The sequence below is a fragment of the Synchiropus splendidus genome, chromosome 11 (genome assembly GCF_027744825.2).
Source record: "Synchiropus splendidus isolate RoL2022-P1 chromosome 11, RoL_Sspl_1.0, whole genome shotgun sequence".
NCBI classification, from domain to species: Eukaryota; Metazoa; Chordata; class Actinopteri; order Syngnathiformes; family Callionymidae; genus Synchiropus; species Synchiropus splendidus.
In genome coordinates, this window is record NC_071344.1 from 13488179 (window position 1) to 13512040 (window position 23862).

The window sequence follows — 23862 nt, forward strand, 5'->3', positions numbered from 1 at the left end:
ATGTTGTTGCCTTCCAGTTACAGAGATATGCGCAGGCTAACTCGGCGAGAACACTTTCGAGAAACATGCAGTTTTGTATGAGTTCAAGGAATCACAGTGGGGCTTTCCTGAAGCTAAAAATTCTAGTTCCTACCGGTAACTACGGGGGTTAATAACTCCTCTGTTCTTTCCTGTCTTCAGAGAACATTTGACAGAAAATGTGAAATGACAAACCAGAAATGACAACACAACTTCCTCTGACTTTTTAATAGGGTTTGCTGTTGAATGCAAAATGAAGTCGTGTGATCATCTTCTGATCAGTTAAAAAAAAAAAAAAGAACATTGGGACAGGAGGCGGATACTAGTTTGTAAGCCTGAAGGTCATAGGTCACTTGGCTGGGGCAGGGATCAACGGTTCCCTCCACTGTGTGGGATCAATCTTCCCCTCCGCACAGCACCAGCAGAGTTTTACGGTAATCGCCCGACGTATCACCCTGGACGGAAACACCATAAACAGCACTTCATTTCGGGAAAAAGCAATTGTGTTTGCTGAAATGGTCGCATCACAACAGGAAGTAAACCAGTTGGACAGGGACAAACAAGGGGTTATAGACACGACACAGAGCTCGACTGAAATGTGGCAACCAATAAGGACATAGAAGGAGCCCAAGCTTGTAAACGAGAACAAGAATTCATCACAATTCACACTAAAATTACTACATATAATTGCTCATATGTTGCTGTGTAGCACCGCCACATGGAACAACCTGTGTCTTTATTGCCATATACTAAGACATTTTAACAATTTTCAATAAGAAAGTAGTTTTGGACTATAAGTCGATCCAGAAGTTGCACCAGACAATAAACGCATCATGAAGAGGAAAAAAAAAGTTGTTTTTGGGGGAAATTAAATTTACAAAAAGTCTGTTGCACAATAGTAAAAATACCACTCACATTCAAACTTCAGTTCCACGGCAGTGTTCCTGTCATTCGGCCTGAGGTTTCACTCGGGATTTTTGTCCATTTAACAAGACTAAAAACCACCATAGTTGGGTCCACTTCTATGATATGTGCCGTGCTTTCAAGATTCCCTGCACCTTCTCCATCAGTGGTGGGACAGAATCAAGATCATCGAAGCGCATCACAGACACAGTGTAATGTTAACTTCTTGGCCATGTCAACTAACATGAACATATGAAGATAAACATCTTAAAATAAGCAAATCACAGTGTAAGTCGCAGGAGCAGTGAAACAATGAAAAAAAACAGTGAAAAAAAAGAAGTAACTAATGGCAAGGAGTCGGCGCACGCTAGCCAATCACAGCTAAGATGTTACTGTGACGTGAGCAGGGAAAATGGTGGTGAACCAAGATGGAGAAAAGACGTAGCACCTCTGAAGGATCCGCCCACCCCAGATTGACTTCCTCTTTCTGATGGGACGGAGGCGGTGGGAAGACTCCCAAGTCGTCGGACACCAGCAACCACTTGGATGAGAGCAACGTGCCACCAAGTCACATTTGGAGTGAACAAAGCCAGACGGGCGGCTGCATCGCTAGCTCGTGGGACATGGCAGACTAACTAGTCCTACAGCTCGTCCTACGTTACTCTTGAAGAAGATTAAAATGTTTGGCTGCTGTTTTAAAACGTTGAAATGAACTGAACGTTTGTTCAGGTCAAGTTCAATAGTGTTTGTTTTCAGTGCACTTTAACACACGGTGTGCAGCAGTGCTGAGGAGATGTGCTTTGTTTTTATTTACATTTTAGTAGCAAGAAAAAGGGGCTGAAAACAAACAAGCAAGTGAAAGTGGTTTTGTTTTCTACATCATGTTCGACCAAAAAAAAGCCACCACTTTGAGTTGCTGCCTGGACCAAGTCACTCAGTGAAATGTATCCGGACGAATCTACTCTCACTCGATCAGTTATGTCTGTGGAAAACTTCTGATTTCATAATCTCGAAAATATTTCCTCTGCTGTCATGGCAATCTCATCGTCAAGTTTAATCAAATGTTCTCTGCACTTCCTGTCACGCTGGGGTGAGCCAATCACGCAGAGCCGTCAAGAGGAAGTCGAGCACACAGGGGGAATTCCTGAACAGCTGTAGCCGACAACAGCCGCAGCGCGCACCACAGGAAGCTGCAGATCACCTGGGCCTACCACCTGACCGCAGGCCGATGGGTGTCAGAGCAGCAGGCAAGAGGACACGTACAAGCGACAGACCTCACGCTCTTAGTTGACAAAGACGTGGACTTACGATCATGGTTTCTACCTGGATGAATTCATGGAGGGAAGCGTCGTGGGTTTCCTTGAACTCTTTACGAATATTGAAAAGGTCGATTTCGCTGCGGGACACCATGATGCGAATCAGAGCTCTGTCGTCGGTGCCCAGACCCTGTCGAACACACGGTTAATACAGACGCAGACCATGGCCCCACAGACCAGTCCAACCTTCATGGCCTTGTAGAGGCGGTCGGCGAAATAGGACGGCTGGTTCTTCACACTCCGCACTGCACAAAAATGAGAGCCAAGCTGTTGCACGGCACCCCCCACCTGTTTGTTACTCTGTCGTTACCTATAGCGAAGAAGGCGTTTTTGACGTCACCAGACATTTCCTTTTTGATGATCTGCTCGATGTCCTTGTTGGTGAATCGGACAAACTCCTGGAACACTGAAGAGCAGAGGGTTGACATCTGAGGAGCCTCCAACATTCCAAGAGCGTAACCGTCTACCTTTCCTTAGATGAGGGAAGCTCCTGGTGCACAGAATGCTCATGAACTTCATCTCCATGTCATCAGAATCTGCATTGCAGGCGTTTGCCAGCTCCTGATCCCCCGGCCATTCAAGACAAACACAGCCATTCAGAACCAACAGCAATGATTCAATGATTATGTCAGACTGAGATGGTTTCTGCAGCTGATCACTGACCTGAGCGTCAGCGTTGACGCGCTCTGCATCAGCAGGCCCGTCTTCTCTTGCACCCTGAACACAACAGTCAACAATTCCTCAACAGTTATCATACTCATAGTAAAGCAAAGCGATTCAAATGTGGAGGCTGGTGAGGTGAGACATGGGTGAGATGACATTTCACGTAATGGGGTGCGGCGCTGCAGCAAGTGTGTGGGTGTGGAACTGCAACACAGCGCTTGTTCACACTTAGCATTACCTGCACCAGAGACACCAGGATGCGGCAGAAGTGGCCGGACGTATCAGACTGAATAGCTTCCTCCAAAGACTTCTTATAGCCTGCGGAAACATGGGCCAGGATTTAAACAGGCTGAACAGAAAGATTCAGTGTGGTGAAAGCTCACCATTCTGATAGGCCGCGTTCATGGCCTGGATTTCCTCATTGCTTCGGGTCGCCAGGATCTCAATCAGAGCGTGTTCGTCTGTACCAGCGCCCTTTAAACAGAAGCATCGGAGGGGCTTAGTGACGGCAGAGCTTTGTACAAGATGGTCCAACAACACTCTCACCTATGTTAAATTGCATCATTCATGCATGTTCTGTCATGTACTTAAAACTCTTTACAAGATAATGAGTTTGTTTATTCATCAATGTTTGTATTTCAAGTATATTTAAAGAATGCACTGGTTAAAGCAAAACTATGTGACATGGAAAAAAAAGTCACATACAACATTACACATCATATAATCTAATCTAATAATATAAATGAAATAATATAATATATTTAATTATAATAAATGTCAGAGAGTTGAAATTTGGATGATTTTCTTTCATATTTTTTAAATAAACCACTATAAGCACCTTAACACAGAATTGTATCATAGTTGTTTTTTAAGTAATGGGCATCCCCATGCAGTAATAAAAAACATGGGAGTATCGTTTGAGTTTGGCCTGCAGACTCATCATCACCTCCATGGCCTTGCGCATCATTTTAGCATCGAACTCAGCTGGGGTCAACATCAGACCGATGATCAGCCGCTCCAGATTCTTAGACAGCTCCGACTTCAGGTCCTTCATCAGGTCCTGAAACACACCAGCCATGTCTTCAGAATGACCCTCAGGAGGCCAATGACTTGCGCACGTCTTACTCTTCCCAGGAGGGACTTGAAGGTCTGCCTGATCTCCTGCCTCTGGGCGTTGCTTCTTTGAGCAACAATGTCGATGATGGCGTCTTCATCGGTACCTGGTGGAAGCCCAGAAAAGTCTGTATTTGCCAGTAGACACCAGGAAGAGTTGGCTTATTTAACATGTGGCACGAACCGAATCCCTTCATGGCTTTCCTCAGAGCTTGGGCATCAGATGCGGGGTCAAAATTGGCAGCAGGGCGGACGGTCGGCCTGAGCTGGAGTGACACAAATATAAATGAGCAGAAGAGCTTCAAATTCAAGTCAATCTAGTCAGATATACCAAAGAGAAACATGCAGAAGCTAGCCAAACATTTCATTATATCTTTGTTGTCCAGCTGGAGCTGCAGCATTGAGCTAAACTCTGGAATGTTTTTAAAGGTGAAGCTGGAGGTCAGAGGCCATGACATCGCCTCCAATTGAGTACTTGAGCGGGCGGACTGAAATGCAACACAACTGTGCGAGAAGTTAGTGAGCCTTCATTGTCAAACTAGACGCTGACTTGACAAAACAAAGCCAGCGTGATCACAAAAACCTACTTGTTTTTGGGAGGGAACAGTAGCCAATTGTAAAGCGCCGTTGCTACGCATGCACTGGAAGTGTTATCTCAGCAAGCCGTCACGTCACTGCCAGAAGCGGATCATTGCATGGTCAGCAGGTGGTTTTAGGCGCTGGAGCCGAACATGCAATGACACATCTAGGAGCAGCACAGAAGGGGCAAACCTGGACTTTGGTCATGGCACTTAATTCCCACATCTTGTAAGCTATTTGGGCGGCTTCAGGGAAGAACTCTCCAGCTAGACTGTAATAACCAGCATGACACAACATAAGAGACGGAGAACACGCATCTCAGCACACTAACACTAAATGCATCATCAGGATGTGCTTTCGTCTGTGGAAGCCACAGTGACTCTCCAGCTCCCTCTTCTGGTGAGTCAGAAAAACGTACTCATCGTCTCCTCCACATAGATTCAGCAGGGTTCTCTTGTAATCGCCGGAGGTGTCGTCCTGTTGACACCAAAAGCAAAGCGTCAGTTGGGATGCACATCCAAGCTTGAGGATCTCGGTACCTTGATCATGTTATACAGGGACTTCTCGTATCTGAGCCGGAAACACTCCCGAATGTCCAGCATGTCGATTTCAGAGCGACAAATCATGATCCGGATCAGGGTGTTGTCGGCTGTACCCAGACCCTGAAACAAACCGAGACATCAGTGCTTTAAAATCATACTTGACCAGTCTGTGACGTGATGTAGTTACCTTCATTGACCAGTAGAGGCGCCTGGCAAAGAACATGGAAACACTTCTGATGCACTGTACTGTGAGAGAAACAGAGCGCTGACTTATCGTGTGGCTTCAGGACGACTGGATTCTTTCAGGGTTTGAAGGTATTTGTGTTTTCGTACCAACAGCCAGCATCAGCCTCTCAAAGTCCCCGGACAGCTCACTCTTTATGCTGTCTTCAATGGACTTTTCAGCGATCTTCTCGTAGGCATCGAACACTATGGACACATAAACAGCGTACGCTCAAGAGAAAAGGTTGCAGTTCATAATGACTATTACACATTACAGTTCATTTCCATCACTAGAGTGACGTTTGACACAAGATGTCACATCTGTTACTCCGCTATTTCACCCAACATGTCATTCTAGAGCCGGTGATCGCCAAAACAGCAGGCTCAAAACAGTGTTTCACCTCCAGAGTCGGGCTTTAATGATTCATACTTCTGGAGTTGAATATTATCTGTTACCTCAGTTCAGGTTTTGAGTGTTTGTCTGTAAAATATCTTGAAAAGTCAAGGACGGATTTAGATAAAACGGGACAAGGAACCATTTTCAATTTTTGGTAGCGATCTGGATCTGAATTTTCTTTTTTTTAAAGGATTCGATTCGAGGTTTGCACTCACCGAGTGCCGTTCTAGTTTGATAAAGGTGTACTTTAAAGCTGCATGTTGCCTCATGTGGCTTAACTATCCACCAGTACTTGCTCTGTGGTGTCTGTTTAAGCTGTCGATCTGACCGTATTTGGATGAGTATGTGCTCCAGATGGAGGACAAGAGAACAGACCCTCTGATGGGAAACACACGACTGCGAAAGTATGACGTCAAGAACTCAATGGAGGTCATTACAACACTCCAAAACAAATACATCATCTACAATATAGTCAATGTGCGTTTTGACAAGAATTCATTTTCACAGTAGCATTTGCATACAGCAATACCGTGACTTGATAGCAACAACCACTTTCAAAGACATTGCTAACGCCAACTTTCTTGTCAGGAGATGATACTATTAAAATTATTTTCAGACACTTTATCATGCAGTTCATACATTTCGATATGGCCACTGTATTATGTTTGAGCTTTAATCTATGAGCTATGATCCACTTGTTTGGGGTGTAAAATATTACACACACTGTTATAATGTGAACTATTGTTTCAAATGAAGATTTATATATTTTTAACCTTTAACCTCTTTATTTTTGTCACCTTACAGCTCCATGTTTGACATCTTACAAGGTTGAAGTGAGTGATGACTACAAAAGAATGAATTTATAGCTATTTTAGTTTGCTGGATATGTAATCTGTGACCATCACTTTTCAAAAAGATTCCCAAAACAATTGAGGTCGGGTCACAGAGGGAAAGTTCACACTCCCTCAAGATGGTCTCTCACCCATGCGGAGGTGGGTGCCGCTGCGACTTCCCAGGATCATGATGAATTTGGCCTCGTCCGTTCCCCACTGCTCTTCGCCGGCGGCATACAGATCCTGCAATGTGGGAGAAAGGTCACCACCGTTCCATGTACCAAACGGCGACGCCTTACTTGTGCGTCTTGCTCCACAAGATCTGCGTTCACCACTCCTGACTCGTCTCTGCGCCCCTGGAACCAAACACTTGCTTGTGATGCAACACAAAGCTCGCACACACAGCTGCAATATAGCAATAATACAACAATAAGATGAGATGAGAATCAGCAAACTCACCTGAAGTAACGCCACCAGCATCTTCTTGAAGTGGCCTGAAGTGTCAGCAACGATGTCTTCCTCCATGTCCCTCCCGTAGGCTGGAGAAAAGGCAAGATGGTCATCAAGAGATGTGTTCAAACAGAACAAAGAGCTTACCGTCTTTGTACGCCGCCACCATATCGTGTATCTGCTGGTTGGTTCTAGAAGCCAGGATTTCAATCAGGCACCTCTCATTTGTTCCGGCTCCCTTTGAAAACAGTTGAAAACCAGGGTCACCACCTTCCTGTCAGTTGAATGGACCAGCGTCACGTGTCTGACTTTAATGGCATCCTTTATTTCTTTGGCATCATGGTAGGCTGGAGTCCTCATCAGGCTGACGATGAGACGTTCAAATTTCCCCGTCAGTTCATATTTCAGGTCGTCGATCAGGTCCTGAAAGCGGGACAGTCAAGTCAGGCGTGGCACTTCAGATCACAGGACGCTGCAGGATGAAGTACCTTTCCAAAGCTGCCCTTGTACGCTGCAATGACTTCCTGCCTCTGCGCGTTGCTCCGGGAGGTGATCAAATCCAAGATGGCCTCCTTATCGCTCCCTGGAGAAGAGCGTGTTTCATGAAAAGGAAAAAAAAGTTTGCCTGTGGTAACAGCGTGGGAACTTACCGATGCCTTTCATTGCATTGTAGAGCACCTCAGCATCTGCAGCTGGATCGAAGTCCGCAGCATCTGCTATTGTGCCTCGGAACACCTGAACAACGACACAACTCTCACAGCTCAGACAGAAACAAGAGCCTTGTTTTCCTGGAAAGCTATGAAGGACAAGTCTTTATCAGCACATGCAATGAACGCTTTGAGAAAAAGTACACTTAATCTCAGGTGGAAAATCAGTCGACCCTCAAAGCTCTAAATCGAGTTGGAGCATTAAAACACCAATTGAAACATTTCATTAACTTCAATTGTATTGGTTAGGAGTTATTTTTATTTTATTATTGTTATGAAAATCACTATGTTTATATTCCTCTGCATAAATACTCATTTTAAATTCAGAAGAAAAAAGACTGTGATTCTTCCATAATGCTTGGTGTTGGATTAAAGATTAAGACTAAACTATTTTTAATCAATTATGTAATCAATCAGCGTTATATTTAGCAAAGATTAACACAAGCATTTCATAGACCCAAATCTGAATGGATGAAAAACTCACTTTCAGAGAAGGCACAATGTTTGGAAGGGGAAAAAAAGACATCTATGTACAAAGTTATGAAAAAAAAAGAGATTAAAGGGAGAAAAAAAAGGTTTAAAAATGGAAAAAAAATCTCCTGATCAATAGCTTAAATAAAATATACCTTTCTTAAATTCTACAAAAAGTAAGATTTCTTTGGGCCGAAGATGAATATTGGTCGCACGTTTGCCTGCGTGAGTTGACGTGCAAGCAGGACGATGCTTTTGATTCAGCCCCGCCACTGTGCTATACATGTTATTAATTATGAAGCAGGTGCCATTCACTCAAGTGTCTCTTGTGCGTGAGCAACGGGTGCTTCCAGTGTGGTCGCCAGCAGCTCGTGGACGGGTTTCAGCGGCAGGTCTCAGGTTGCAGGGCACGCATCCCGACCCGACCCGACACAGCATCAGCACAATGTCCAGATCCATCCGCAGGAAAATAATGCGCCGCTGATGGACTCAGACAAGTGACCTAAGCTAGTGCTGCAGCTGCTGCGCTGAGGCCAACTGCTCCCACTGTAAACATCCGCATCACTACGGCAACCATCCTCATAACCTTCATCGGTCAAACAAGAAAAGAAAGAAAGAAAGAAAAAGCTTCCTCCCCGGACATCTGTTGGTCCCTTCAGATTGGAGCACAAAAATCTGCTGAGTCACTGGAAGAAAATATTTTACACTGAATATCGACACTGTGTGTTACTTTGAGGTCCACTATAATTATATTTATTAAATAAATACTCTGGCATGTTTTGAGTTGGTGATGTTCCAACCACTGCTGTATTTCGACAATGGCACCTGGCATGTGTTCAAGTCTGGGTTTGAACATCAGTACTGTAGTGTTAGCCAAAGAGCCGTGCCATTCGAAAGATGGGCCACAAAATGAACCTTGCTACCTTAGCGCACCAATGTAGCCTTGCGAGTGGGATGTCTTTCACTTAAAATAAGGGCTCAAGTTAACAATTATCATAAGATATTGCTTTATGGATTCACAATATATCACAACGTCACTCCTGTATCCTGATGCATATCGTATCACCACATTCCCACCTATACACAGTCTTTTTGTTCATCTCAACAAATGAATGATCTTACTGTCTCAAAAAAAAAAACAGCTATAAGAGGTTGTTAATGGCCCATAAAGCTTTTAAATAAACAACCGTTGAGGAGTGTTTTTGTGTCGGTACATGTGCGGGTTGACGAGCACAGCGACATGTCTGACTGAAGTGTGGAACAAATATATATGTAATGAATTGTTATGACAGTGTTGTAGGTGAAATTTTCATCGGCAAAAATGTGGTTTAAAAAGTATCTTCGACTCAACTTTTCATTGTTGAAGACTCCTATACTTGATGAGATAGTGCCGTCTCATACATTTCTCCTATTAATTCACACGCTAAAAAGAAGCCAATGAAGTAACGGATGGTCGACACATGAAGAAACGGATGGTCGACACATGAAGAGCGTTGTCTTACACTCGCTCCCATGATGCACTGCAACAACTGAAGCTTTAGTATAACAACACCCACAACATGTCTATTACCCAGGTGACAGCGATATCAGTGTGGCTTTCATCGCTGTCAGGTCACTCACCATCTTCAATGCTGGTCTAGTGGGTCCACGCCGCGCAGGAATCGATAGTTTGGGGCCTGTGAAGCAAGACAGAAGTGCTGAGCCACCCAGACCTTTTAAGGTGCCCCTCCCCTCTGCCTGGCTGTGAATCCTTCCTCTAACAAAGATGCTCTGTGCATCTGTGGAACCTCATCTCAGGTGGTGTGTTCACAGCCCACTCTGTCAATTGGTTAAAGGGACTGAGGAGCAGCAGCAATGCAGCATGAAAATCATGTGCAGGCCAACACCGACCACAGTCATGAAACTATCACTCTTCCACTCTGCAGTACTGAGACTTACAGATGGATGGGCTTGTATTATGTAAGTGGTGAGAAGTGTAAACCGTACAAGGGGGCGACATTAACCCCTTACTGGAAAGCTACTGAGTGAGGACCGCTCTTCCAAAAATAGCCCACACACTCATGCGAGAGAGGCTCCAGTCTGACCCGCCCTCTGCTGCGGAATAACTTCATGTAACTCAACACTGCTGGGACAACACTAAGCCATTCAATCTCTGACGGAAACTCGCAAAGTGAGGGGAGAAAATACCCTTTAAAAGTGGCCGCAAGGTTGAAATGGACTGTCCCCGAGCGGTTGTTCATAAACTCGAGTAAGAGCGAGGGGTTTTACCGTGTGGCTGCTCCGGTGGAATCAATGGAAGAGGCGCGGCTGACTTGAGCTCCGTCCCCCGCTGAACCGCTCCGTCTGCTGCGGTCAAGCTCTTCAAGCCTGGGGACGTGCTCGCGCTGACGTCATCACGCAGCGTCAGGCGCTGGCTCTCTGGGCCAATATTACTTCTGCAGGATTAAAAAAAAAACTTGAATGACACACGTTTGGCTGACACTTGATAGGAATGGTATTCAAAAATATTTTATACCCAATTCAATCGTATGTTAAGCGCTTCTTTTATCGCCTTGGAAAAACATTTTAAGTCGTTTAATACGTCGCCAAGTGAATCACATTTAGCACCCACAGGCTGTAGTCATGATGAGAAAAATGTCTATATAATTGGAAAATATTTGACGAAAAACTACATTCAGTAATGACTTTAAGTTGATCAGGATCTGTATTCTTTATGTGAGACTGCTTGACTATACTTTCCTACCTATCTATGAAATACCTGTCACATTGCGCTGTTGAACTTTGACATGCTTCATTCTACAGGGGGTTAGGCTGTTGGCAGTGGGGTGACTCCCCCTGCTCTATTTCTGTTGTGACATCTATTCCGGTAACAGAGGCAAAGATCGGCGTGGAAGAGGAGCGAGCGGGATGAAAACAGGTACATAAAATAATAAATAAATAATGTATTAAAAAAATGTAAAAAAATATATAAATAAATAATGTGTGTAAATATGTATTAAATCAGTTTATTTGGGGGTTAAATACTGCCTCTTTCTATAGGAATATACTTTGGATGAATAATATTCAGACCGGCCCAGACATCTCTGACGACTGTGACTGACCGGACGACGACATCAATTGCGATCTGTACTGTCAATATCGAGCGCATCGGCGTGGTCAGAGCCGGCCTCTGGGACAGGTGCAGCTCCAGCTGTCCGAGGGCGCCATCTGCTGGAGAGAAGCGGAGAGCCACCAGTAGCCCCCAGGAGAAAAAAAAAGTCGATGCCCAATGGTGGTCTCGCTGTGTTTTCGCTCCTGTCTCGCAATAATAATAACAATATAATAACAATAATAGTAATATCATTTCAACAATGAAAAAAACAATGAAAATCAACAATGACGTTTCTAAACGACAGCCCCGTCACGTGACTTATCAGCACAGGTTCGACATCAGTCAAGCCCGACAGGTGATGGTTTAAATTGCGGGATGAAGTGACCTCCATACTAACCCTCAGGCGGAACCCCTTCGAAAGAGATAGAGAGAAGAGGTAACATTGAGCCTTGCATTTTCAGTTGTTTGAAAGTGTACGTGTGGTGATGGTGCTGTGAGACGGGGGGGTCGGGTGGTGTGACCTCAAGGCATAACTTAAGCCATGAGGTTCATGACTTTATGGACCACACAGAAGTCTGACCGGGAGTCTCAGCTTTACTCATCCCCACCATTTTCCAATAAAAAATATATCTGTTGACCAAGTCATGGGATGAGTCATCTGCAAACAAGTGCCACGGCATCCAAAAACTTCAATTTTTAAAATTTCTATTTGCAGAGGACTTCTGTCAATACGCGAAACAAGCAGAACGGGTTGGTTTTGGTAGATTCAGGAACAAGGTGCTGTGGGAACCATCTCAGTACGTCCAGTGCGCCACATCACATACGATATTTGGGCACATTCCACTTGAAAGACATGAGCAAGCCGCCTCCTCTTGCTGAACCTGAAACCTTCAACGTTGCATGTCTTTTATCAGTTCAAGTTACCTATTTTTTTTATCAATTGAAACATCGTCGACCGCAGTGAGATGACCTGGTCAGCAGGTGGCAGTAGTGTCGCAGAACTCCTATGACACAGCCGGGGCGTGAGGAGAGCTAAGTTCATTGCCACTGATGATATAACCTCGGCCACTCCTTAGTGCAGACAAAAATAAGTGCATGTGACTTGGTCATAAAAGTCTTACCACTGACCCCTGCAGTCAGTGAAATGCACTGCACACAGTAGCCGTGTACTTTACACAGAGATATCAACAACGTTTGTGCGGTGTATTCACTCACATGCACGTTGCTCTCTCGTATACAGGGAGCCAAAACAAGTGAAAGTGACCACATACATTTTTGAGAATCCAAAAAGGATTGAGCTAATAATGAGCACATTATTATCCAGGGTTTGAGAAAGGCCGCTGTGTCAGTAATTCCCCTGAGTGGGAGGGTCGCACAGACCCGTCTTGTATATATGGCCTCACAAACCCGTGGGCTTTCCTTCAGTCGGGTCCATAAACATGGAGATTTGGAGCTGATTCTGTGTCCATCTCAGGAGCGAGGAGCAGGTAAAGAATTGCACTTATTCCAAGCGTGTTCGGTAGCACCTGTGATGTGATCACGTGCAGCGCAGGAGGTGCTGGGTTAAGCATTACCCCGCGGTCCCACTGAGAGAGGAGCATATCTCAAAGCTGTCAGGACTGAGATAGTCTTCCGTTTGGTCAAAGGTGCTCCCACTCCGCGCACAGGCTGCGCTACCTCTCTCCTCATGCCGGCTGAGGTGGATGCCAGCAGGGATTAGGTGCTGAAATCCCCTGATGCTGCGGCCCCTCCGTGTGTGGAGCACTAGCTATGAAAGACGCTTTGTCCTGAAAGGCTGCTACGAGTCACGCTTGCACCTCTCCTTAACCCAAATGTTGCTCCACTTCCTGCCACTTTTGAAAACAACTTTGCTGTTACATTGTCACTGTGCTTGAGAAGCGCACAACTTTAGACTTGGATTAGCTCTGGACAGTATGTTTTTAGGCTAGAGTCATTCATCCGAGTGTATATTATGATTTTGAAACTTTGACGTTATGAATGTTCATACTAATGTATGGTAACTTATGATAGGGTTTATACACTACTATAAGGTGTGGATTGAACTTCATCCAGTTATTTTGTTTAATAAATAAATATAAGATCCTACCTGCATCCGGAAATTCAATTTCCTCCGTGTGATATAATGTTGCTATTGTGAGGAACAACATTAAAAAAATAGCAGGGACAAATCGAAAAGATCAGATCATATTTTAAGAAATCAGCAGGTATAACTTTGCCATGACATATAAAATATATCATTATTTTATCTACTAAGTTATATCTACTTTTTTTTAATTATATATCGGGAAAGAGATGTGTAAAATATATTTATATTTATTCCATATATAATATATATGGAAAAATAAATATAGATTTTAATTAAATATACTATTTTAAATTCATTTTGAATAAATGTGAAAAAGGTGAAACATAATTGAGTTGTTAAATCAGTAATGTACATGAATAAGCCCTACATTTATGACAGTATTCATGCAGCCCTCAGTCGTCTTACCTACTTTTAAGGTCCAACTCAAAAGAATGTAGCTGCCGCTCACTACGCTGCCTTTGACATTGATGATTTTAACAGCATGGAAAGAGAATTGTAGTGTCAGGGAGTTCAAACGTCTGTTGGAGAATATTTTGATATGTCTCATTAGAGACATGTGCAACGGTTAGTTAAATGATAACTCGTTTCCCTGCGCCAGTGGAATGTGGGATAGATATCCCCTCGCTGCAACGGAAATCCGAGGAGGAAAAATACTGACTTGATGCCTGAAGTTGAGGACAGAACAGGCCAGACTTGACAGCTTAGCTTTCACAACAGCACATGAATCATGAGTGTTGCAGAAGATAGAGAGAGCTGCGAGAGGCTGGAGCATATAGACGCTAACTTCTTCTGAACGAATGATTTTCTCCGTGAAGCTGAGAGGATCTCTGATCTCGCATCAGGGCCACTCTTGACATAACTCATGTTTACAGTTTCCTCCAGTGTTCAGAAGGAAGCAATATCACAAGTAGTAAACAGTTGAGCAAGTGCAATCGCAGCAGTGGGCGTTTTCCTTTGGTGGAAGAAAAGTCCCAACATCAGCTGTTCAGTATCTGAAGCGTAATAAATATGAGCATATAAAAGAATAATCTTCTATTAATGGTGTCTTTCCAGAGCCTGAGTGCGAGGAATCAGAAGCAGCAGGTGAGTCGCCGTCTTCATATCTCAAGTCTTTATTTATACGGGGCAACAGCTAAACGTAGAACCTGGAGCCACTGCTTTGTACAGTGGCGGCGGTGAAGTCGGAGACAGTTTCATTTAGGGGTTGTCCTGGTAATTATTCACCAACGTGTCGACCGCCCTTCCTACCTCTCCCCCCTCACGCTGTCTCCCACCCCATTAGTCTCACCTGAGCCGCATCGTGCCTGATCGCCATGGGACTGCTGAGGTCCTTTTTCGTGAGCATTTCCCGACGCAAGCCACTGGAGCCTGATGGCGAGAAGTCCACATTCAACAGATGCCTGACCACCCTGGACCTGGTGGCCCTCGGCGTGGGGAGCACGCTGGGGGCTGGGGTCTATGTTCTTTCTGGAGAGGTGGCCCGAGACACGGCTGGTCCCAGCATCATCATCTCCTTCCTGATCGCTGCGATCGCCTCGATTTTTGCCGGCCTGTGCTACGCAGAGTTTGGATCCAGGGTCCCGAAAACTGGCTCTGCATATCTGTACAGCTACGTGACAGTAGGAGAGCTGCTGGCCTTTATCACTGGCTGGAATTTGCTACTGTCATACGTCATAGGTGAGTGAGAAATAATCATTGACCTGCTGTGGTAGTCCGTGGAAAAGCAAAAAGAAGAATGAGACATGCAGTGGAAATTGTTATTTGTTCGGTTTGAGTGAGTGAATTATGTAAGTTGTTTGTCTGCGGAGACATAAAAACCCATAAATGATCAACTATCAACATGAGACAAAGTAGCAACCTATGATCTTTCGCCTGCTGGAGAAGCAGATTCTTCATGTGTGTGTCATCAGAAAAGTTGGACTCAAAAATCTCCTTTTTCACATGACTTGTAAAGTTATTCACCCCCATGTCAATGAGCCCATGACGGGGCGGGGGCTCTGTCACCTACGCTGATAAGTTCATCACGCCCTTGTCTTCCCAGGGACATCAAGTGTGGCACTGGCCTGGAGTGGAACCTTTGATGACCTGATTGGTGGCGTCATATCCAAGTATTTCGAACAAAACGCTGGCATGGATGTCCCAGGTTTAGCCCCCTACCCAGATGTCTTTGCAGCCTCCCTCATCCTGCTGCTGTCAGGTGACCACGCCACATTCAAACCGCTGACTTCCAAGTCCCAGATCTCATTCTTCCTTTCCTTCAAAGGCTTGTTGGCCTTCGGAGTGAAAGAGTCAACCACGATCAACAAGATTTTCACAGCCATCAACATCCTGGTTCTGCTCTTCGTCACCATCTCAGGCTTCATCAAAGGAGACCTCATAAACTGGAATATCAGTTTTGAACCCGGGTAAAGTCAAAGACTAGTGTAATCCTGTCTGCGCAGGATTTACTCAGGCGGTGACAAGGTATCGCTCTTTCTGTCTGGGCAGCTCCAACGCCACAGAACAGCATGGAAACGGAGGGTTTTTCCCTTACGGCTTCAGCGGAACCCTGGCTGGGGCGGCCACTTGCTTCTACGCCTTCGTGGGCTTTGACTGTATCGCGACAACTGGTGAGAGGATGTACATTTCATTAGGAACACACCTGACCAAAACACCCCACGTCACCACGGTTACAAGACCAAACAAATCGAACTCGGGTTAATCCGCGGACCTCGGGACCACAGGGGATCATACGCTCTCAGCATGCTTCCTACCTGTGACATGACTTTGTGTATATAGTGCCTAGATGAGGCATTTATATCTGCATTCCAATAGGAATCACAGCGCCTCACCAAGTCTTAATCTACCCTCACCCCGACCATTTTAACCTAAGGCGTCCAGAAATGCCGTAGGAGCGGAAACATTTCACTCAACTGAAAGCCAACATGCCTGTCGCACTACTATGAAACAAAGAAAATCCACTCGACAACCATCAGTATGGGGCACCGTAGGAGAATATGTTGAAGTCTTTGGTCTCCAATGGGATCATAGTCGTATTCCTGCTGCAACCAAGTGGCGTCAGAACATTCAAGTTCCGTATTCGCCAACAATGTCCTTTAGCAACCGTAAAACAATGTCAAACGAGGTACTACGGCACATCGCCTTATTCCTGGTGGACTTTTCGTTCCACTTTGTTGCAGAAGTCAACCTTCAGCGTTGCATGTTGACACTTCAGCTTTCACTGAGGTCAAATGCTTCCGCTGCCACTGCACTGTCCCGCAGGATCACAGCAGAACGGTTGGGCTCGAGGTTACGTCATGGGGTGACCCTCCACAGGAAACGCAATTTGAGTAAAAAGTAATGGTATATATGACATATATGGTAGTATGTCATGACAAGCTTGATTCACACTGCCACAATTTCAAGCGAAATAATAATCAAGAGTGTCACCTCTTATCCCCATCCTAACCTCAACCACCCATTCTGAACGCCAGGATATGCCGGAAACATTTGCGACAACAGACACGACCCATACACGGGGTGCGACGTCAACACAGACAGCGGAAACCAAACCCACCATATATTTATTCGCCGCAGGTGAGGAGGTGAAAAACCCCCAGAAGTCGGTCCCAGTGGGCATCGTGGCCTCTCTACTCATCTGTTTTCTGGCCTACTTTGCCGTTTCTGCCGCCCTCACCCTGATGATGCCCTACTATCTTCTGGACGAGAAGAGCCCACTGCCGGTTGCCTTTGAGTACGTTGGATGGGGTCCTGCCAAGTACGCCGTGGCAGTTGGGTCGCTGTGTGCTCTGTCCACCAGGTAAGAACAGCCGTTGCCTCTTTGCTTCACCTTTGTGGGCCGTACCGTCGTCCTGCACTGTACGTCGCCCAAGCCGGCTCCTGAAATGGCAGTTACCTCACATGTTTTACCCCACGCAGCTTGTTGGGCTCCATGTTCCCCATGCCAAGGGTGCTGTTTGCCATGGCAAGAGATGGCTTACTCTTCGGCCCACTGACTCGAGTCACCAGCAAAGGGAGCCCAGCCATTGCCACGATATCATCTGGAGTTGTGGCTGGTACGTGATGCAATTCCCAAGATGCTTGTTTACATCCATCTGAGCAGGAAGTGATCTGTCTCTCTGTCACCAGCTATCATGGCCCTGTTGTTTGATCTGGAAGCGCTGGTGGATTTGATGTCCATCGGAACACTGTTTGCGTACACGCTCGTAGCCATTTGCATCCTGATACTCAGGTTGGTGATTACGCGAACAACCTTCCTCACATTTCAATCATGCTAACACTCCCACGCGCAGGTATCAGGTGGGGGAAGCCAAAAAATCCGACCTGCAGGTGGTGGCAACAAGCAAGTTTGGCTTTCTGAAACTACCGCAGACGCCCACCGCCTCCACCTCCACAAGAGTGACAATCCTCACCGTATGCGCTGGTAGGACGCCCACAACCTGTCACTCGCCTCTTCGTAACGCTTTCTCCTGAGCTGTCTTTTCCTTTGCACAGTGGTGTGTGTGACAGCGCTGTGCGTCATGCTAATGCAAGCTATGGACGCGATAGAAAAGGCAGAAGCCTGGAGCATCGCTGTCGTCAGCATACTTGCCCTTATCATAGTGCTCATCGTTATCTTCATCTGGATTCATCCGCAGAACGACACCAAGGCAGCGTTTATGGTGAGTCAACAAACACGGACTGAGATGAACTTTGCATCATTTTCACACGAACTTGCAGGTGCCTTTCCTCCCGGTTTTGCCCATCGTGAGCGTGTTCATCAACGTCTACCTGATGGTGCAGCTCAGCGGACAAACGTGGATCCGATACGCCGTTTGGATGGCCATAGGTAAGAGTCCCGCCCACTGGCCCCGCTTCCTCCCTGGCGTTATCTAACCCGTCCATCCCTGCAGGTTTGCTCATCTATTTCATATACGGCCTCCAGTTCAGCCTCCTGAGGAAACGCAGGGCGCCCGACGCTGCGGCGGTGGAGACCATCAGCAAGCAAATAGACAATGAAGTCATCAAAGAAAACCGGTTCTAAATATGTTGGCGAGCGCTTGAGAGTTTTGAATCTAATGTGATACGTTTGCACATTTTGTTGATAAATCATTGCTGCACCCGGACGATGATAAGAATGGTATCATTATGAGTGTATTATCAGCGTTAATACATGTGAATCAACAACTCGTGCGACCGGACTGGAGACCTTAATTCAACATATTCTGTGCATTTTAGGTCAAGTTTGATTTGAATGTTCAGCCTGAGAGGCGTGCGGAGGACATGGCAGTAGCTATGTAGGCTGGTGTATTTTTTACTTTAGATTTGTAAAAACAGCTACGCTAAACACGAGGGGAAACTTATGTCTTCAAATTGTCTGTAGAATAATTGTGTCCTTTTTTCGTTTTTTTTTTTTTTAACAATACACGAACACAGCCAATGTGAAAATAAAATCTAACACGGTGAAAAGTCTTTAAAGCATATAAGCAAAATTCCCCTGTGATCACCTCTATTTTATTTTAAATAATAATAGCAATGGAACAGCATTGATATTCACCTGAACGTTGTAGATACTGACACCTCTGTACTTGTTGTTTTCCCCTGAATCACTGTAAATATTTGTGTTGATTAAAGCAGTCTTGAAAGCATCTGCTGTGCCATTAAGATTTTGTGGACTAAGACGTTCCAAGCTTTCATAATGGATTTGCACCAACAATACATCCAAAGTTTTACGTCTCATCTCACAGTGAAAGCTGGATGGAGCTTTCAGAATAAGCTGTTTAATTCTGATGCAGGAAGCAGTGAGCATCAGGGTCGAACCAGGAAGTTGCCTGTGGCAAAAATATTTTGGACCCTAAGAGCAAAAGACTGATGATCAATTTACCTTGTGGTAAATTCAGAAGTGAGAGCCTGGCTCCCTCGGAGCAAAGCGCCTCTGTCGCAGTCATGCAAGGACTGCACTGGTTAGTGCGCTATGGGCATACGTGAGGAACACGCCTGTTATCTTATCACGTCGGTAAATGTGATTATGAAAATCAAATGTATTTATTTTTGAATCATATTCTGTTTAGTTCCGTAGAGGGGTGGAACCTTTCCCATGTACACAGGGCACAGAAGGTGGAAGACACCCTGGTCACAAACAAAAATGTATTATTTTTGGATACATTAAACTTTACATATTCCAGACGTAGTGCTCAATGCAAAAACTGGTGTTTCACAGGGCAACAAATGTTCCTCCAGGCTTCACTTTGCTCGCAGCAAACTTGCAGTCCGGCAGCTAAGCAAACAGTCCGTGTGATCCCACACGGAGGGGCCGCCGCTGCTGGACCCTCATTGGTTCAGCCTCGCTTGAAAGCCGTCATTGAGCCAGTCGGGAGGAATTTGTGTGATTCTAATAAACAGCTGACCACGAGCACTGCCCACCTCCTCCTCACTTTTCCCTTTTTCACATTCTTACCTCTGTGGTGCGAGGAACCAAACAATCTGCAGTCAGCCATGACTGTGATGAAGCGGCTTGGCTGGAAGGGGAGGCTGGCGCTTTGCGCCCTCCTTGTTTGTGCTCTAATCTCTGAGTTAGGTAAGTGACTTTGCTTCCTCCGACTGTGACTCTCGGTACGAGCCTTACGTTTTCCGTCTCTTATGACTGATGGCCTTCCTGTGCAATGACTTGACTGTGGAAAAGACGCTCAAGCCCTGAAGAACAGTTCAGGGAAAAAAGCTAAGTTGAAGGCTCCAAAAGCAGCGAGCCAGCGGGCCAAAGCTGTAACAGTGAAACCCAGAATCAGAACTTCCCCCGCGGCGTCACCTCAGACCCTCCTCACACAGGTAAACAACCCACCTACGCAGCAGGGCAGGACCTTATAACTCTGAATGACAGTATGTTCCATTGTGAAGGTAATAAACAGAGGCAAGTTTACGAAGGTGGGCGACACCATAAGTGTTCGAGCAGGAGACACGCTGGAGTTGAGGTGCAGGGGAAGACCTGTGCAGTGGAGCGTGCCCCCTTACCTGGAGGAGGACCACGAGGGAAGGCTCAGGTGAGCGACAGTCGCCATTCTCTTCCTCAACACTAGATGCACTGTTAGAGGCCCAAAATAGACACCCTCTTGTATAGATAGATAGATAGATAGATGCATGGATGGATGGAAGGATGGGCGGGCGGACGGACGGACGGACGGACGGACAGACGGACAGACAGACAGACAGACAGACAGACCGACAGACAGATAGATAGATAGACGGACGGACGGACGGACGGACGGACGGACAGACAGACAGACAGACAGACAGACAGACAGACAGACAGATAGATAGATAGATAGATAGATAGATAGATAGATAGATAGATAGATAGATAGATGATGGATGGATGGATTGATGGAGGGATGGGCGGGCGGACAGACAGACAGACAGACAGACAGACAGATAGATAGATAGATAGATAGATAGATAGATGGACGGACGGACGGACAGACAGACAGACAGACAGACAGACAGACAGACAGACAGACAGACAGACAGATAGACAGAACTTCATTAATCCCCTGGGAAGGTTCCATGTAATGTTTTACTCGTGAAAGGTTGAATAGATCACCACCAGAAATGGGGGGAAGCACCAGGCTGGGAAATATTTTACCGAGGGTGGAGTACCACTGGAGAATATGTGAACACCAGTGGTGAAGCCATTTGGCTGCACAGAAATGAAATCAGTCAATCCACTGGTCCATCACGTTGGCTCTGTTTTGCAGGATGATCCAGCATGAGCGATACGGTGTCCTGACCTTAGTCAACAGCACTGGCGCTGACACCGGGGAGTTCACTTGTTACCCAACGCGCTGTGAAGACACAGACTGCAGAAAGGATTACGACAAAGCTGTCAAAGTCTTTGTCTTCTTTACAGGTATAATATATTTTACAGGTATCATATATAATGATGCTCGCACGGGCACTCCTTCTGATAGTTGCCCTTCATTCCACCAGCCTGTTGATAGCACCGCCTAATCTTATCAACCATCTTTCATATCTCACGCACCACTCAGATCCACATGAGCTCTTCGTCCCATCAGCCGACTATTACGAGGTGGTTCAGCTGAGGACCAACTGGCCCACGCTCCTGCCGTGCCAGGTGACATCGCCTCAGGCCCAGGTGACTTTGCACCGGGAGTACCCACCCGCAGAGGTGGCCGTGGACGGGGCGGAGATCTCCTTTGATGTGAAGAAGGGCTTCACCATCCATCGGCCCAGGCCTCACCACGCCGGGGCCTTGTACTGCGTGGCCAGTCTGGGCAGCCTGAGGCAGAGCTCCACCAAGTACATGCTCATCTATGTGAACTGTGAGTTTCTGGGCTCTGAGCTTATCGCCTGCTGGGCTGAGAGGAATGAGTCAATAGCAGTCAATCGTCTGAACATGAAAGCCATAAAACCCACATCAACCCTCATTACTGGATCGGCAGCAGTGCGGGAACTACCGACACGATAATGACGATATTGTTATGTGTCATATATTACATCTCTCAGTGAGAGAATTATTAAACACATCAACAGACAATTAGCTTTTCAAGTGACTCAGTCTGCTGCCATGTCATTGGTCAGACCCCACGGCGCCGCCCGCCCCGGTGATCCAGGCCTCTGAGAGCTCTCTGGCCGTGGGGGAGAATCTGCGAGTCTCCTGCAGCGTGGTGGGCGAGCAGGACGTGGCTGTGGAGATCAGCTGGGAATATCCGGGACAGCAGGTCAGGATCAAGTCACCAGTCCGTCTTCACTGTCATCACAGAGACCACCATTTGGTGGCCACATTTGTAATGTTATTACGTTGTGTAATCTGTGTTTTATTTCAAAAGCTCTGATATATATATATATATATATATATATATATATATATATATATATATATATATATATATATATATATATATATATATATATATTCCAATTGAAAGATACATATTTCACTTTATTTTATTTAACGCCAGTTCTATATTATCTTTATTAGACGTAGTATGAATGAACACTCATTTGCATCCCCACTGTATTTTTATTTTTTTTTTATTATTTTTTTACAAACCAGTATCTACACATTTGGTCAATATATTTCACGGGACATATGTAAGTGTAATGTGCTCAAACTGACAGCAGATGGCAGTAGACTTGTAAAAGACGATGCTGCGAATGAACGCGAAAGCTTTCCCAACATTAGTAAATCCATATTTTACGGAAGAGGATTAGGGCCAGTGAAGAAAAGAAAAAAAAAGGCAGAATTCTCACTTAAATCTCGGAATTCTCACATTAAAGTCAGAATTCTGAGAAAAAAAATCGGAATTCTCACTTTAAAGTGACTTAAATCTGAGATTCAAGTATTCTCACTTTGAGACGTTGAGCAATGAATTGTGAGGCGGGAAACGTCTGCTGTTTGTTCCATTGTACGTTGAGATCTTTGGCTATTTTAAGATGAACTGCTCAGGTGACTGGACAAGACCAAATGAAAATCAAAGTGGGAGCTACAGAAAAACAGGAGAACTAATGTATTTGGTTGAGAGGTCAGAGGTCGGACTGACCAAGGCTTCACTGCTTCGTGGTGTCTCTCCAGATCGGGAGGCCTCAGTACACGCAGGAGAGCGTCACCCCGGTGGGAGGAGCTCCGCCTCGGCAGCAGACCCACTCGGTTCTCCTGGTGGATGAGGTGAGGGACGTGGATCAGGGCACCTACACCTGCACGGCTCAGAACCTTCAAGGGGAAAAGTCAGTGTCCACCACCGTCAAGATCGTACCCAAAGTGAAGCCTCGGAAACCCTGAGCCTCTCCTGCCATTGTAGCTGCCTTCATCAGTTCAGACAGATGAAATAACTGTAAACACTCTGTGTAAAAGCTTTGATAAACAACTGTAAAAACATTTCTGTCTCGACTGACTGATTCTTGCCAATGATTTTATTTTGAGGTTTCAGGTTATTTATCGCTTTAAAATGAATAATAAAGTTAACTTTAAGTACTAACATGATTGAAGGGTGAACTGATGATTCGGAACAACAATGATTTCAAGTTCTATATTCTATCGTACTTTATGTTTTACTCTTCACTGACAATGCACAGGACGCAGGACATCTTCAGTTCTGGATCTCCAGATTTCAGAGTTTCGTATATTGTTTTTTTTTTTTCAAATGCACGCAGGTTAAATAAAAATAATTTTATAATGAGGATTGTGATTTTTTTTTTCCCCTTCTAATCCAATTATTTTAAAATACTTTGTTGTTCGGTTGAGCACGAGATTTTTTTTTCTTTTATGGACGCATGAAAAGCTTTGTTTTGGAAGGTAGTGTTATAGTAAAATACAAATAAATAAATAAATAAATAAAACGAAGGTGACAGTAGAGTTTCCCAGCGATGATGTGAATCTCCTCCTCGGTAACACGCGAGTGTGAGCGTCCGTCTTTTCGCCGCTAGATGGCAGCGTCTCCCTCATCCTGCGCACTCGTCA

At 45.4% G+C, this 23862-nt stretch overlaps 3 protein-coding genes across 5 annotated transcripts; 2 read left to right on the forward strand and 1 right to left on the reverse strand.

Moving 5' to 3' along the window:
• Positions 1-242: 242 nt before the first annotated feature.
• Positions 243-10575, reverse strand: anxa6 (annexin A6). Of its 3 annotated transcripts, none has more exons than XM_053879352.1 (25): positions 10483-10575; positions 9835-9890; positions 7687-7771; positions 7525-7619; positions 7346-7459; positions 7184-7274; positions 7046-7125; positions 6886-6942; positions 6736-6829; positions 5468-5563; positions 5322-5380; positions 5132-5254; positions 5011-5069; positions 4785-4863; positions 4198-4279; positions 4026-4120; positions 3847-3960; positions 3284-3374; positions 3139-3218; positions 2901-2954; positions 2705-2798; positions 2548-2643; positions 2424-2482; positions 2245-2367; positions 243-473 (listed from the first exon to the last, which is right to left on the reverse strand). In XM_053879352.1, the coding sequence occupies exons 2-25, from the start codon at positions 9835-9837 to the stop codon at positions 414-416; spliced, it is 1983 nt and encodes a 660-aa protein (XP_053735327.1). In that variant the 5' UTR covers positions 9838-9890; positions 10483-10575; the 3' UTR covers positions 243-413. The 3 variants fall into 3 exon arrangements, 2 of the variants coding, with proteins under 2 accessions (XP_053735327.1, XP_053735326.1); XM_053879351.1 differs by having other exon boundaries at positions 2230-2367; XR_008416101.1 differs by lacking the exons at positions 243-473; positions 2245-2367; positions 2424-2482; ... (4 more) ...; positions 3284-3374; positions 4785-4863 and having other exon boundaries at positions 3912-3960.
• Positions 10576-12719: 2144 nt separating this feature from the next.
• On the forward strand, positions 12720-19023 carry LOC128767192 (cationic amino acid transporter 2-like). The gene is made up of 13 exons (XM_053879045.1): positions 12720-12792; positions 14466-14495; positions 14695-15089; positions 15454-15609; positions 15676-15817; positions 15900-16021; positions 16989-17211; positions 17331-17467; positions 17541-17643; positions 17705-17835; positions 17907-18073; positions 18132-18240; positions 18305-19023. The coding sequence occupies exons 3-13, from the start codon at positions 14726-14728 to the stop codon at positions 18433-18435; spliced, it is 1785 nt and encodes a 594-aa protein (XP_053735020.1). The 5' UTR covers positions 12720-12792; positions 14466-14495; positions 14695-14725; the 3' UTR covers positions 18436-19023.
• Positions 19024-19837: 814 nt separating this feature from the next.
• LOC128766927 (platelet-derived growth factor receptor-like protein) lies at positions 19838-23261 on the forward strand. Its single transcript, XM_053878520.1, has 7 exons — positions 19838-19968; positions 20074-20216; positions 20286-20428; positions 21140-21291; positions 21431-21724; positions 21984-22123; positions 22978-23261. Exons 1-7 carry the CDS (start codon positions 19887-19889, stop codon positions 23182-23184), a joined length of 1161 nt encoding a protein of 386 aa, XP_053734495.1. The 5' UTR covers positions 19838-19886; the 3' UTR covers positions 23185-23261.
• The last annotated feature ends 601 nt before the right edge of the window (positions 23262-23862 follow it).

What these genes read in the sequence shown, in the direction of transcription:
- LOC128767192 (XM_053879045.1), top strand. Translation starts at nt 14,726, where the DNA reads ATGGGACTGCTGAGGTCCTTTTTCGTGAGCATTTCCCGACGCAAGCCA. An exon ending in CCTCATCCTGCTGCTGTCAG is followed by an intron (nt 15,610 to 15,675) that starts GTGACCACGCCA and finishes TTTCCTTCAAAG; the next exon opens with GCTTGTTGGCCTTCGGAGTG. An exon ending in AATATCAGTTTTGAACCCGG is followed by an intron (nt 15,818 to 15,899) that starts GTAAAGTCAAAG and finishes CTGTCTGGGCAG; the next exon opens with CTCCAACGCCACAGAACAGC.
- LOC128766927 (XM_053878520.1), top strand. Translation starts at nt 19,887, where the DNA reads ATGACTGTGATGAAGCGGCTTGGCTGGAAGGGGAGGCTGGCGCTTTGC. An exon ending in GACCACGAGGGAAGGCTCAG is followed by an intron (nt 20,429 to 21,139) that starts GTGAGCGACAGT and finishes TCTGTTTTGCAG; the next exon opens with GATGATCCAGCATGAGCGAT. An exon ending in AGTCTTTGTCTTCTTTACAG is followed by an intron (nt 21,292 to 21,430) that starts GTATAATATATT and finishes CGCACCACTCAG; the next exon opens with ATCCACATGAGCTCTTCGTC.
- anxa6 (XM_053879351.1), bottom strand. An exon ending in AAATAAAGGATGCCATTAAA is followed by an intron (nt 7,275 to 7,345) that starts GTCAGACACGTG and finishes CTGTTTTCAAAG; the next exon opens with GGAGCCGGAACAAATGAGAG. An exon ending in AAACGCCTTCTTCGCTATAG is followed by an intron (nt 2,483 to 2,547) that starts GTAACGACAGAG and finishes ATTTTTGTGCAG; the next exon opens with TGCGGAGTGTGAAGAACCAG.